The sequence below is a fragment of the Diabrotica undecimpunctata genome, chromosome 8, assembly GCF_040954645.1.
Source record: "Diabrotica undecimpunctata isolate CICGRU chromosome 8, icDiaUnde3, whole genome shotgun sequence".
In the NCBI taxonomy this organism is placed as follows: Eukaryota; Metazoa; Arthropoda; class Insecta; order Coleoptera; family Chrysomelidae; genus Diabrotica; species Diabrotica undecimpunctata.
The window spans coordinates 1,769,871-1,785,267 of record NC_092810.1 but is presented as its reverse complement, the minus strand read 5'-3'; the positions used below and the strand labels follow the sequence as shown (position 1 = coordinate 1,785,267).

General features: G+C 34.3%; 1 protein-coding gene across 3 annotated transcripts in view; it reads right to left on the bottom strand.

The window, feature by feature from the left end:
- Window positions 1–15,397, bottom strand: part of Inx7 (innexin 7) — a 55,486-nt gene that overhangs the window by 28,997 nt on the left and 11,092 nt on the right. For all 3 annotated transcript variants that reach the window (XM_072542098.1, XM_072542100.1, XM_072542099.1), the window contains exon 2: window positions 3,563–3,814. In XM_072542098.1, coding sequence (XP_072398199.1) covers window positions 3,563–3,799 — 237 coding nt within the window. In that variant the 5' untranslated portion in view covers window positions 3,800–3,814. The remainder of the gene's footprint in view (window positions 1–3,562; window positions 3,815–15,397) is intronic.

The window sequence follows — 15,397 nt, the reverse complement described above, 5'->3', positions numbered from 1 at the left end:
ATTTTTCAAGCTACAGACTTGTACGTACAACCATTAGATAGCTGGTAAAAAAACTCACATTTAACAAAAAAAAATAAACCTTCTATGAACAATAGGAACGGAGTTAGCGACAATTTTTTTGTTAATTATATCTCCATTGTTTATAAACATTAAGAAGTAAAATTTTCACAAATTTTGAATGAAAATCTAAACTTTATATTGAATTTTATAGCTATAAAATTCATCCAATTTTTCGAAACTTAAAACCTTTCGAAACGAAGTTACTTTCGAAAGATCGACATAGGAAAGTGGAGGGGAAACTGTTTTAGCTCCTCGCTGCAAAATTTAATATTATGGTTACGGATTTATCATTCAAAAGCTTCAACGGTTCTGTAGGAATTTTATCAGGTCCATTTGCTTTTCCATTTTTAGCGTTTCTTATTGCGTATTCTACTTCTTCTTTCAATATGTCTGGCCCAGTTGCATTGATTATCTGAGTTAAGTTGTTTCTATCGTCTTCAAATAATTCATTCAGGTATTCTGTCCATCTTTTTATTTTATTCTCTAGATCTACAATAAGATTTCCATCTTTGTCTTTAAGTTTACCTATTTGGCATTTCTTTATGCTTCCTGTTTTCTGTTATCTCTTTTACTTTTTTGTGCATATTGAACGCATCGTACTTTTTCTCATAGGTTTCCATTTCTTCACATTGTTCTTTAATCCACTCCTCTTTGGCTTCTTTTATTCTCTTTTTTATGTGTTTATTTATTTCTTTGTATTTGTCTGGGTAATTCTTCATCTTTCTTCTTTGTTCCATCAAGTCTAGTATATCTTGTGTCATCCACCCCTTATTCTTTGTTGTTGTTTTTGTAAGATGTTTCTTTCCTGCTGTTTGTATAGCTGTATTTATGTACTTTAATTTTTGGTTAACGTTGTTTGTATCGTTAATTTGTTGCTGCACTGAACGGAGGTTTTCATTTATTTCTTCTCCTGTTTCTTGTCGTATATTTTTGTTTCTAAGTTTATTTAAATCTAGTGCCTTTCTGTGTGGTCTTCTAATCTTTTTTGGTCTCGCCTCTATCACAGTAACTACCGGGTTATGATCAGAGCCTATATCAGCTCCTGGGTACGTCTTAGTACATTTAACAGCATTATGATACCTCCTTGCTATCATAATGTAGTCTATTTGATTTCTCACTATTTTTTCTTTGGTATGTTGTGGAGATGTCCATGTATATAACCGTCGAGGAGGTAATTTGAAAAAGGTATTTGTTATTACGAAGTCTTCACTTTGGCAAAATTAAATCAATCGATCTCCTCTGGCATTTCTGTTTCCAAGCCCATATTTTCCTACTTGTTCTCCTACCTTACTTTGACCTACCTTGGCATTAAGATCGCCCATTAATATGTTAATGTATGGAAAGACTGACTTAATAAGTGAAGACAAACAACCTGCAACAAAAAGGTTTAGACCTGACAGTGAAGTCGAATAAATGAACCAAATTTTAACTTTTAAACCAATGTATGTAAAGAAAATAAAAAAAGTAAAGTTCAATAAACATTGCAAAATTTAATAAGGCAAGTGATGAAAAAATCGACTTATTTTATCAAAGCGGTAAGGCAGATTAGATTAATATTGTATCATATTTGTAAAAAAAAATAGAATAAAAATCAATATGGTTAATTATAAAAATACAAACAATTATAATTAATATAAGGAATATAATAATATACTGTGTAAAAAATTACCTGAAATTTAATTTATAAAATATATAAGTATTATTACATCATTGATATAAAATGAAAAAACCTATGTTGATTTTCCGGGATTTTCCGAGATTTTTGGTGGGTGAAAATTATGTCATCATTATTATTACTGCGACAGACTATTCCAGCAAATTAAAAAAAAGTAAGTATTTACGGTGAATTTCAAATGGACTCAATTTTTCCGAGTTTTCCCATATTTTCCGGCCAGTGAAAACTATGTAGTTATTCATATTTCGACAAGCAACCCCAGAATAAAAAAAGAGGCTTGCAGCTGCAAAGGAAGCCAAGATAATGTAAATTTTTCCTACGTGGTGTATTTTGAAATTCCGATGCCGAAAAAAAAACGGAGCTGAAACAGATATCCTCTCCACTTTCCTATGTCGATCTTTCGAAAGTACCGTCGTTTCGAAAAATTAGATAAATTTTATAGCTATAAGTTTCAATATAAAGTTTAGATTTTCATTCAAATGAAATGGTTGTACGTACAAGTCTGTAGCTTGAAAAATATAGAAGTTATTACAATTGTTTATAAGTAAAAAACATACCCCTTTTTCAAACGTTTATTTTGTAAATAATTTCGATGAAAACTCAATATGCATTTAACTTCTGAGATAGTCTTAAGTCTTTAAGAATTCTATGAAATTTGCTGAATGTGTCTAGCATTATGCATAGGGCAAGCTCAATAGTTTAAATAATTAGCCTCAGAGATAAACAAATTAAATAACTTATAAAATATTTAACTGATCGGGGGGAAATTTCGCACAAATATAAAAGATGGTAATTCCTTGATGTTTAAATGTATTAATACCATTTTATTGTGTTAATAAAAAAATTAATAAAATTTATAAATTAGAGCAAAAAACTGCTTTTTCGCAAATATCTCTGTAAATTATTTATTAATTTTAATTAAAAAAACGGGAAAATAAAGATATTCTTGATATAAAAAAATGACATAAATATTGTTTATTTAAAATATAGGTAAGGGAAAAAATTTATAGACAAAAAATCAAATTGTGACCATAAATTATTGCTTAAAAAAAAACGCAAGGTAAAACTAGGAGTATCTTTTCATCTATTCATCATCTAGTATCCCCCACCTATGTCTTAAAAGCTTCAGATATCTGCGAAACATTTTTCCACCTTTTTTTTTAACCAGACTGGGCTAAGAATATTGTGGAATTTTGTGGTTCAAAAGAATAATTCGAAATGTATTTCATACAATTTTTGTCATCGTTGTGATCCAGTTGTAAAAATGTTACTCTTTTGAGAAAAAAGTAGTATTTTTTCTTAAATGTTGGGCGTTTTTGTACAATTTTTTTTTTCAAATGCACAAATAAGACTATTAGACCCGGGAAATAAGGATTTTTTCGTGACACTAAACCGTTTGGGTAAACGAGTTGTTTTAGGTAGTATGGACCTCTGTAACAAAAATCTATATGTTTCCTGCAGTCGATTTTTCTTATCCTTATTAATAAATTAGGGTCAAAAAAGGTAAATTTTCACTTTTTTCGTCTATCAGCAAAAAGTGAAGCATTTGAAACAAATTTAAGAGTAATAAACTTGTAAGTCATATAAAAACCTTCAGAATGGCGTTTTTTAAATGTTTTTAACCTTATTTGTTGCTTAGAAAGTTTTAAAATAATTTAGAGGTTTCATTTTTTTATATATATATATATTAAAAACTTTTTTACATATTAACTTGGAACCCTCATATTATACAGAATGTTGGGTCTTTTAGTGCTTAAAATATGATCAAAGTTTCAAAGTGATCTGTCAAATTCGTAGTAGTTTAAAATATCTTTAAAAAATACTTACCACTGTAAAGGTCGTCGTAAAGAAACAAAATGTGTTCATGACATGTTCCGGTACACCCCCATCCGCTATACATCGTATATGCTCTCCAATATACTGCCTGGAAGTTACCAAAATAGAAGATATTATAAAAATATAAACCGTTGCCTTGTAATGTAGCCTGAACACCCAATTGTCGATAATATATTGCTGGGGTTTTAACTTGAAGTTCTTCTGGAGTCCCTCAAAGGTCTTCAACATCTTGAAAACCTAGAACTAAAAAAATAATTGTTTAAAAAACTATTGTTGCATTTTGTGATACAATTACAAAAATTTGATGTTGTAATGTGACATTTAGGGACGGCTAGAGAGTGGAAAGGGTTGTAAAAAAGTCAATGGAAAAATAAATATGGGTTAAACATAAACGTTCACAGATAGAGCATGGATAATTAAGATTCAATATTGGGATTGTCCAAAGCCTTACAGAACTCAAAAATTTTGTGTAAAAATTCATATTTTTTTTTACAAATCTGTGCATAAATTCTAAAATTTCCCGTGCAGCCACATCGTGAAAGAAGGCTATACAACTGCTCCGTTATTGCGCGATATTTAAAGCTCTTATTATTTTCTCTATTGTGCACTCTACTACAAAGCTGCCACAGCAGTTGTGCGATTTTGAATAAAAAAAAAGAGTTATTCAATCATTATACAAAAACAAAAAAATCGCATAAGTAAAAATATGATATCATAAGAGTTAGAACGACAGAATATATAAGAAAAGGAAACTTTAAGTCCTTTATTTTTACGTTTATGAATAACATTACAAAAAAAATAAGCCATTATATATAGAGTGCCAAAACCTACAAAAAACAGTGATATCAGACTGCGTGTTTGCAAATGACAGAAAGCAGATGTAGATGACAGTTATCATTGACAGAAAAAGGGTTCCAAAGAAGTGCAACAATCTCAAGAATGGCTTTTTATGGCTAGAGAATGCTTAGCTAACGCTGTAGTATTTAATTTGTTAGATTGTACACTATGTTTATGTGCAACAACCCCTCTTTGCAGATATTGGTGTGTTTGCCCAATATATGTTGAGTTTCAGTCTTTACAATTCATTTTACAAACAAAATCCGACTGATGATCTTTTGTAACATTAGGATTTTTGGCCATTTTTGGCCTTTCCACCATTTTGTCAACTACGTATTCCTTGAACTTAGATTTGTGTTGCCGGGCAATTTTTAGAAGTTCTGCTTTTACCATTCCATCTTCGTAAGGCAGATACTTATTCCGCAGCCAGTCAAGAATATCCTGTTTCTTCCACGCAGTTGTTGGAAGTCTTTCTACTAGTCGTGAATGATAAGGTGCATTATCTAATACTATAATTGAATTTGGTGGTATGTGTTCAATCATCTGCTCAAAATACTCTTCGAAAACATCAGCTGTCATCTCCTCGTGATAGTCTTTTGTGCTTTTGGACTGAAATTCCAACAAACCATGCTTAACAAATCCTTTTTCACTGCCAATGTGAGAAATTATTAATCTACTGCCTTTACCAGAAGGTGGGGAGATACCAGTAGACCAACCTTCCATAAAGGCTTGCCTGGAGCTTAATATATTTTTATCTGACCAAATTTTTTTTAGAGTATGACCTGAGTTTACCCACGTTTCATCCTGGTAGAAGATGGGCCTTCCTTCAGCCCGGAATTTTCGTATGGATCTTAGATAATTTCTTCTCCAACATATTATCTCCTCCCGGTCAATCAAAAGTGATTTTTGGTCTGATTTCTCCCACCGGAAATTTAATTCTTTTAAAACTTGCCACAATTTAGTTCGTCCGATATGAGGCAAATCCGGGTCGTCTCTAACTTCTTGTAAAATTTTGTTTAGGTTTGGTATTTCTTTTTTGAAAAAAAAATCCATGAATTTTCCTTCGAATACCATTTTGGCAAATTCATCAATTTCAATAGGCTTTTTCCCTCTCTTTAAGTGTTCGTTTGTGTTTGGGTTAGCTATACCGTGTTTTTTTCTTTCTGATAGGAACCTATATATATAGTTGACTCTCCTACGCCAGTCATGTTGGCACAACTTTCGACGATGTTGCGAACATGGTTTGTGGGATTCTGAGAAACCAGAGCATCGTGAACATTCAGGACAATTGTTTTCTCTCTTGGTGAATAGACAGACTTACTGACTGTACGCAACAGTACCGGTGTAAAACTTGATGATGTTGATGATGAAGCCATCACAAACAATCCAACAAAACGAGCACGAGCGAAAGGTACGTATATGTTCGTAGGTATATGGAATAAAAAATCACTCACGCACTGCATGTAATTCGCAAAAGAAATATTCGAGACGCTAATTACTGCCGTAGACGCGGACACACCGACGAGCCGTAAATTACATGCGATCAAAAACGTACTAAACAAAAAAATTGTTTTCGTTCGTAATAACTTCACCCTTTTAAGTTAAGTTTCGAATATAAACTGAACAAACGAGGCACGTGGCCAAAGCATACCCATTATATTATTAAAAATCTGGGGAATTCCATCCTAATTATCTTGCAACGAATAGTACCTTCGGATATGAATTCCAGGTTTTCTAGTAAAGTGATTAAACGCGAAGATTAGTATTGAAATATCCAAAGAGATAAGGTATTCTTATTTACAAAATTGTTAATGGTTAAATTCTTATTTTTATTAATATAATATAATTACATAACATTAGCGGTGAAAGTTTTAATTGTTTTTTTGCTAAATATATTAGTATTAAAATATTATCAATATTATATATAACAGTATTAAAACATTATATTATTATTTAATGAATAAACACCTCAGGAACGCCTATGGTTTACGACCGTTTTATGAGTTTGAGGCACATTTCGTGCTCTCAACAATTTATGAACGGAGAATAGGTATATAGTTTGGTTTTGTTTTAGATTGGTATCGAAAGAGTTTAACGTAGATTTCTATGGATAATAAAATCTAGTTCCACATGTAATATAATTTATTGAACCTAAATCCAAGGAAAAACTTTATATTAAATATAGTACGGTTCAAGAAACTCAAAACTATAATATATATATATATATATATATATATATATATATATATATATATATATATATATATATATATATATATATATACACTCGCGATCATAAAATCCGGGTCACCATGAAAATTTCAAGTTTCTTGAATATTTTTGCATCTGGTCCAGTAATAACCTTTTTTTTAAACTAATGTATTGTTTATTTGTCATCAATGTTTGTTTTGAAAGAAAAAAAAAAACGGTTTTTTTATTGTTTTTATTGAAAAAGCAGAAAACAAACCAAATTGTTGAAACAGTCATACGAAAGAAAAAATGAAAAATACAGAACGTGGTAAAACATCAGTGGTATTTCAATGACTAATATCATGTATTGCCTCCCCTTGCTCTAATAACCTCTTGCAGACGACGGGGCATATTCTCAATTTTTCTCCGGATTACATGTTAAGGTATGTTATTCCACTCTCTCACTAACAGATCCTTAAGCTCCTGTTCGTTGTTAGGAGGAGGTGTATGGGTTTGAATACGTTTTTTCAAATCGTCCCAGAGATGCTTGATGGGATTCAGGTCCGGAGACCTAGCTGGCCAGGGTAACCTCGTAATTCTAACCTCGTCCAAGTATTGCATACTGATCCTGGCAACGTGCGGTCGCGCGTTGTCCTGCATAAAACGGCGTCTTCTCCAAGCCCTGCCGTGGTAGGCATAACATGTTCTTCCAGAATCTCCGTAATGTTCCTTCGGGCAGTTAAGGACCCATTTTCGATGAAGGGTAATTCTGTGCAGAAGTCGGAAGACACACCTCCGCAAAGCCATGACCGAGCCTTCACCAAATGGCATTCTTGGAGCAATGCAAGCTTGTGAAAATCGTTCACCGGTTCTCCTCCAAACTCTTACACGTCCATTGGATCCAGTTAGACAGAAACGGGATTCATCTGAGAATAACACTTTGCTCCAATCATCAATTCCCCAATGCGCGCATTGTCGATGCGCCCGGCAAAAGCTAGTCATGCAACTCGATGCGCCCGGCCAAGTGGCGGTCCTGTAGCCATTACCCGAGAAGATAGTCCAGAAGAACGAAGTCTTCTCCTGACTGTTACAACGCTAACATTGCAATTTCGTACTTCCTGTAGGCAATTTCAATGCATAACCGCAGTTGAGGTCCGGTTTCGTAAAGCCTGAAATACAAGAAAACGGTCATCTTGTGCCGTGGTCGTTCTTCTTCGTCCAGAGCCAGATCGTCTGGTTAGCAAACTCGTCTCTTGAAAGCGTTGAAGCACTCGTTGAACCGTAGAAAGGCTTACGCCAACAGTTCTTGCGACTTGTCGTTGAGTCTAACCGTCTTCCATAAGCGCAACAATGCGTGCCGTTTCAACAACAGTCAAGGCATTTTTGGCAAAAAATAAACAATAATAAACACTAATAATGGCACGAATAAACACTAATGGCAGCAATAATAAACGTTTGTTTGTTGCGTTTGAACAGAAAGTCGAAGCACAAATGAGACATTTAAAACAAGCGGCAGTTACAGGTAGCGTTCATTTTGAGAAGTGTGCACTTTTCCGCGAAATCGGCACTATTGGAATTCTTTGTTACAAAGGAAACCGCTAAGCTGACAACAATTCTCAGAAACATGTATTAGTTTGTATTTGTGTTATTATTATCTCGTTAAAAATTAAATAACGGCGATTTTCAAAGTGACCCGGATTTTATGATCGCGAGTGTATATATATATATATATATATATATATATATATATATATATATATATATATATAATATGGTATAAAAAGCTACTCATTCATGTGAACTGTATTATTGACAAAATCACTTCGGTAGTACAATACCGTTAAAAATTTCTAAATGAATTATATTCAATGCTAAAATAAATTAGCAACCTTCATTTTAACACACATATCAGTAAAAGGAGTGTCTCAGTGAATTGAAAAAGCCAATATAAAATAGGGAAATAATGTAATCTAGTACAATACCACGATATATATGTCTATCTTTTTGTTTTATATTGCAATATGGTTAAATATTTATTGTTAAATGTCAACAATTTGTGGCATACGTAGTATATGATTAAAAATGTTTGTGTTTTGCTAAGGTTGTTGTACATTCAGCATTTAGCAAAACAAAAACTTTTGTTAGAATTTTTGACCCAGTTCTGAATTACATATCTTTTAAGAGAATGGAACTAAACTAAAAACAAAGAGTGGAATCATTAGAAAGAACATTCACTGATTTAACAATGGAGTTTTTAACGACATATTCAAGACTGGATGATCCCGAACCAATGGCCAATTTCCACCTTTGTCTTAATTCTTAAAACAGTTTGAGCGACATACTCAAGACATTTCTGAGAATCCACCAACATATACAAAAAATAGGAAGTTTAACCATAGAATACTAACCATCTTAATTTTTACGACGCCAATGCAATTGCTTCAGGATATTGTGGAAGAGGTACATCAGTTTTTCTCGTCCTTTCATCTATTCGGACGTTTTACAAGTCCAGTTTGACCTATATGTTAAGTGAAGTGCTAATCCTAAAGAAGATAAGAACAAACCCCAAAGAGAAAGTAAACGAAATAATTAAAAGAGCTCTATTAACATAGACAAATGCAATAAAATTGTGTAGGCCCATTAATTGGGATTTTATTTTCAGGACATCCTACCAAAAAAATTTATAAAAAACATAAAAAACGGCTTCGGTCACCAAAAAATCAAAAACATACCAACAAAAAACCGGCTCAAGCCACCAAAAAAATTAACAAAACCTTAAAAACCCGGGCACGTAGAGCCAACCCCTTGATCAGCCCAGAGCCGAGGCTTGAGACCCAAGCAAGCAATTTCAGTTTCGCGGACAAGTCACTAAAGGATAACACGAATAAAGCACTTAGCGCTAGGCTGAATTTGAATCGGCTGGGGAACATGTTAAAGTTCTATTACCTAGGACTCCCACATGAAGAATTTGGCTGATAGTTGTGCCCCTATCGCGCATCAGAGTGCTATAGGGGGAACGGGATAATCTGGAACGTTGGAGCGCTGTAGAGTTATTCCTGTTTACACACGAATTAATACACCTCAGTCCAATGAATTGTTACACCCAAACGTAATTCCAAGGGGTGAACAAGTCTCTTAGGCTGCCTCACAGCTTCCTAAATATTACGAGGTAAGTTATAACCTTATAATTACAGAAAAAACGATATTATCAGAAAAATAGAGACTCGCTCAGAATTCTCACGCAGCGGGAGTTGGAAGTTGGGAGTTGTAATTGTACCTGGAAGATTTGTGGCCAGATGAATTGGATAAAAATTCTGATAAATGAGAAAGTGGATCTGAAACGTAAGATGTCGTTATAGAAACATTCAGTCTATCTAAATCAGAGGTCGAACCATCAAACGAAAATGACTAAGATTCCGATGATGACTTGCCATTAAGTAGTAAGAAAAGAAAAAGAAATTCTAAAAGAGAGTAGTGAGTTTGGAAAAACAGTTTACTTCAGTATTTTCAAGAAAAGGAAGTAATGGCTCTAAAATGGACAAGAAAAAGAAAGGTCCTGCTTAGTAAACTCTACCAAACGAAGGAGAATCTCCAGAAATTGCAGCTAAAGAGAAGCAAACTTGGTTTGTGTCGAGTCTAAAAGGTAAAACTTAACACAGATCGTCCTCTTAACCAAAGGCCGCTACTAAAACTCCAAAATGTGACTTCCTACATTTTATTTAAGACCCAACTGATAACACCAAGGAAGCACAAACTTCCTTAAATGCTATTGATTGTTTTATGAGTCTAAATTATCTGGAAAAATTGTAGGAGATACAAATGCTGAAATTTCTGTTAAGACACAAAAATATAAAGTCGAAAAAGAATCTTGAAAGTAGATATTGACCAATTGGCATGCTCTCCTAGGGCTACTTATTTGTGCTGCTGCCCAAAAAGACAAATCTATGAGGGGCTACTTATTTAGCTACAAGACAAATCTATGAAGACAAAATTTCTGGTACGATATGTACAGCAATTATGGTCCGGAAAAGATTTGAATTTCTTATAGAATGTTCACGTTTTGAGGATAAAATGTCTACAACAGGTAGAAAGAAAACATACCTATTAGTAGCCATTCGTGAAATATGGGATGATCTTATACAGTACTTTCAAACGGCTTATAAGCCCGGATCATACCTAACAATCGATGAGCAGCTACTGGCTGTCAGGGAAACTGTTTTTTCCGGATGTATATCCCAAACAAGCCAGCCAAATGTGGACTGAAAATATTAATGTTGTGATCACATATATTCAATGCAGAATTGTATTTACGAAAGGGAATTAAAACCAATGGACAGCGCAGCGTCTAGGAAAATATTATGTTAAAAAATTTACTCAAGGTGTGTACAGAAGTAAGCGCAACATCATCATCATTCATCATCCAGCCTCAAGAGTCCACTGCTGAACATAGGCCTCTTCCTCATGTTTCCAACCCCGTCTATCTTGCGCCGCTCTCATCCAGTTTTTATTGAGTCTTCTTAAATCGTTAGTCCATCTTGTAGGTGGTCGACCGACGCTTCTCTTGTCTTCCCTTGGCCTCCATTCCAATAACCTCTTTGTCCATCGCCCATCTGTCATTCTGGCTATGTGTCCTGCCCATCTCCATTTTAGTCTGGCTATCTTCTCGATGATGTCAGTCACTCCGGTTCTTCTCCTGATGTCTTCGTTGGTTATTCTGTCTCGCAGAGTTATTCCTAACATGGACCGCTCCGCTCTTCTCTGCGTGACTCTCAATTTGGTAGCTGCTGCTTTTGTTAAGTTAAGTGTTTCTGCTCCGTACGTCAAGACTGGGAGGACGCACTGATCAAATACCTTTCTCTTTAGGCATGTGGGCAGCTCACTTTTAAAAGTTTCTCTCAGTTTTCCAAATGCTGCCCACCCAAGGCCGATTCTTCTCTTCAGTTCATGAGTCTGGTTATCCCTGCCAATCATAATTTCATGTCCCAGGTATTTATATCTATCTACGAGTTCTATTTCTTTTCCACCAATACTGATGTTCTGGTTGGGTACCAAATTGGTCATGATTTTTGTTTTCGAGATATTTATATTTAAACCTACACTTTCTGTAGCCACAACGAGTTCCTGTACCATCTCTCTTGCCATACCTAGATCTTCAGCTGTTATAAGTATATCATCGGCGAAACGTAAGCGCAACATAACCATGGATAATTAATTTACTTCAGTACCGATAGCATCAGAGCTCTTAAAACCTCCTTACAATTTAACTATAGTTAGTACTTTACGGCAAAATACAAGAGAAATACTTCCCGAGATGATAAATCTCAAAACTCGTGAAATTGGTCATTCCTTATTTTGCTTGGATGGTGAAAAAACAGTGGTTTCTTATAAGACAAAAGTAAAAAAGTATTTGCTTATTCTGTCGACAATCCACAATGGTCCAGTAGAATGTGATACAACAGGAAAGCCAGATATCATTAAATTTTTAAATGCAACCAAATACGGAGTAGACATATTTGACCTAATGTGCAGAAACTTAAAAATATCTAGAAAAACAAGAAGAAATGGCCTCTTTGCCTGTTCTATGACATGTTAAATATAGCTTGCATAAACTCTTGGATAATTTATAATCATAACCAACAACGATAGCGGAAAAGCAAACTGAAAAAAATTTATGGACATTTTGTCTGACCAAACCTTGGCTACAACATCGTGTAAATTGGCCAACTGTGAACCACTCGGCAATAACTTGCTTTTTGAAAATATTTTAAATCTGGAGCCGCAGCAATAAGAAATATGCCCTACTGAGTCAAAATGTGTCATGTGTCAAATTTGTCCGTTTAAAAAAATAATTTGTAAAATTAAGTTACATAAAATACTTTTTCAGCGACCTCTTTTTTTCTCAGCGGAGTAAATTTTACGTTGGGTAGCGTAAACGAAGGTAAAAATAAGGTTAGTATCCTAGGATTATCCTCATTATCATCAATGAGGCCAATATAAAAATCTAATTTTCTGATTTATAGTATATGTACATATAAAACTTACCATAGTAGCATCATAAAAAAACTACAACTAAGACCGATATATACACGTGAACTATAATCATCCGCTTTGGCTTCGCAAGGTGAAATAAAAATGATGGATGATGGAACACTCTAAAATGATACTCTAATTATAATTATTTAAACATTAGGATGAGTCGATCTGTTACTTGAGGGGCTACTGCTAGCACGAAGTAGATTTAACTGAAAAAAAGTTGTGTATCCGGTGTGATTTGTAGCTGGTTATGTGTTATACGATGAAATCAAGAAGTCTAAACACTGAAAGGTGTAAAGATCGTTGCAAAATATAAGATACGAGCCTCGTCGGTATGTTTTTCTACATCCTATACAGATTTTTATACAGTGTGTATCAGTCAGATAGAATAAATCCTTTAAATTCTTGTATAATAATATAAGTAATAAATTCTTATATTCTTCTTCTTCTTTCTTCTTGTATGTAGGCTTTAAAGCCCGTTTCTTCCTCAATATTAGTCTCCTAAATTGTTTTAATTATAGCACCATCTTTTTCTTGGTCTGCCAATACTTTTTCGTCTATTTGTTTATCTCGTGCTTTACCTCTTGCATTTATCTTTGCTTGTATTCGATTATGGAAGTAGATGTTTTCGATGGTTTGTGTAATATTGATTGGTATGTTTCTTTTATACAGTAGGTTCTAATATTATTAGGTAGATTTTTATATAATAATATGAATAATAGTAATAATAGACGCTTGAAGCATAGTATTGGCCCTGTTACTTTCCTTGTATACCACAGGTCCACGAGATAACAGACTACTTTCATTTGATATATTATACACCTTTCTCTAATAAAAAACTGAAAAAAAACTGAGGGTAACACAAAGGCGAATGGAGAGATCAATGCTGGGCCTGACCTTGAAAGATCACGTGAGAAATGAGGAGATACGCCGACGAACTGGCGTAGACGATATTATACTGCGAATCAATAAACAAAAGTGGAGGTGGGCTGGACATGTTGCTAGAATGGAAGACGGAAGATGGACGAAGAGATTATTGGAGTGGAGACCAAGAGCCGACAAGCGAAGTCGAGGCAGACCACCCACCCGATGGACCGACGACCTAAGGAGAATAGAAACAAACTGGATTGCAGCAGCTAGAGATAGAGAGAACTGGAGACGTTTGGAGGAGGCCTATATCCAACAATGGATGTGAAAATGGGGCTGGATGATGATGATGATGATGATGATGACACCTTTCTCCCATTATTAATAACGAAGATACATCTTTTGTCTCCTTTTAGGATGATTTCATCGCTATCATTGATTTTTTAGTTCTCCACCTCTTCACTTTTCCAACAAGACCTTATACATCACGATCCGATAAGCCGTTCTAGAGCTATGAGAGATTTCTCTGCAATCGCTATTTTGTACCTTAATATTGTTTTACATATATTTCTCTTCCTAGATATATGTAGTTATCCAAACATTGAATAACATTATGATCTATCTCTAGTTGCCGGATTTTAGGGTTCTTCACCTGAATCGAAGATAAGAATTTTAATTTTTGTGTGATTTATCTGAAGTTCCATAACTTTTGACACGAGATCTATCAGTATCTGCACATCTTGTCCAATTTTGCCAGTACTACAGTATCATTTGCGAATCATACATTGATCTTGGCTCCCTATGATCTTTCTTTCAGCGGTGACTTAACGATATATTCCATCAAAACATTGTAAATAAGAAGGGACAAGACCAGTCGTGGCCCAAACAGTCTTTTTATGTTAACAGAATTAGTGTTTCCACTCTCGGTGAGCACACACTCACATTTTACGGCATGACTCAAAGGTTTATTGTTCTATTTTTTTCATATTTTTTGACAAATATATAACTATTCTTCTTCTTAAAGTTCCATCTCCTATCGGAGGTTGGATATCATAACGGCTATGGTCACTTTGTTGGCTGCTGCTCTGAAAAGTTGTAGTGAACTACAGTTAAACCATTCTCTAAGGTTCTTCAGCCAGGAGATGCGTCTTCTTCCTATGCTTCTTCTTCCTTGGATCCTTCCTTGCATAATAATTCTCAGCAGCTCATATTTTTCTCCTCTGGTTATGTGATCCAAATATTCTAGTTTTCTTCTTTTTATGCTGTTCATAATTTCTAACTCCTTATTTAGACGTCGTAGTACCTCAGCATTGGTAATCCTTTGAACCCACTGAATTTTTAATATTTTTCTGTAACACCACATTTCGAACGCTTCTATTTTTCTTATGTGTTGTTTCTTCAATGTCCAAGCTTCCATTCCATGTAGTAAGATAGAAAATATGTAACATCTTAGAACCCTCAATCTGAGATGTAACTGAAGGTCTCTGTTGGTAAGCATTGTCTTCATTTTCACAAATGCTTGCCTTGCAGTTTCAATTCGGACTTTGATTTCTCTGCTTTGGTCATTTTTGTCATCAACCCAGGTTCCCAGATATTTATATGTCTCTACTTTTTCTATTTGGGTTTACTCTATCATTAATCTTTCATTTCCATGTTGCGTTTTTGAGACAATCATAAATTTAGTTTTTCTCTTATTTATTTTTAGTCCGTATCTAATGCAATAATCGTTAATTCTATTTACCAATTCTTGTAGCGATTCCAGGGTGTCTGCCATTATAACGGTGTCATCAGCGAATCTTATTTTATTTACTATTCTTCCGTTTACAGAGATTCCATCACCCAGATCCGCTATCGCTTCCTGGAATATGGCTTCACTGTACATGTTAAACAGTAATGGTG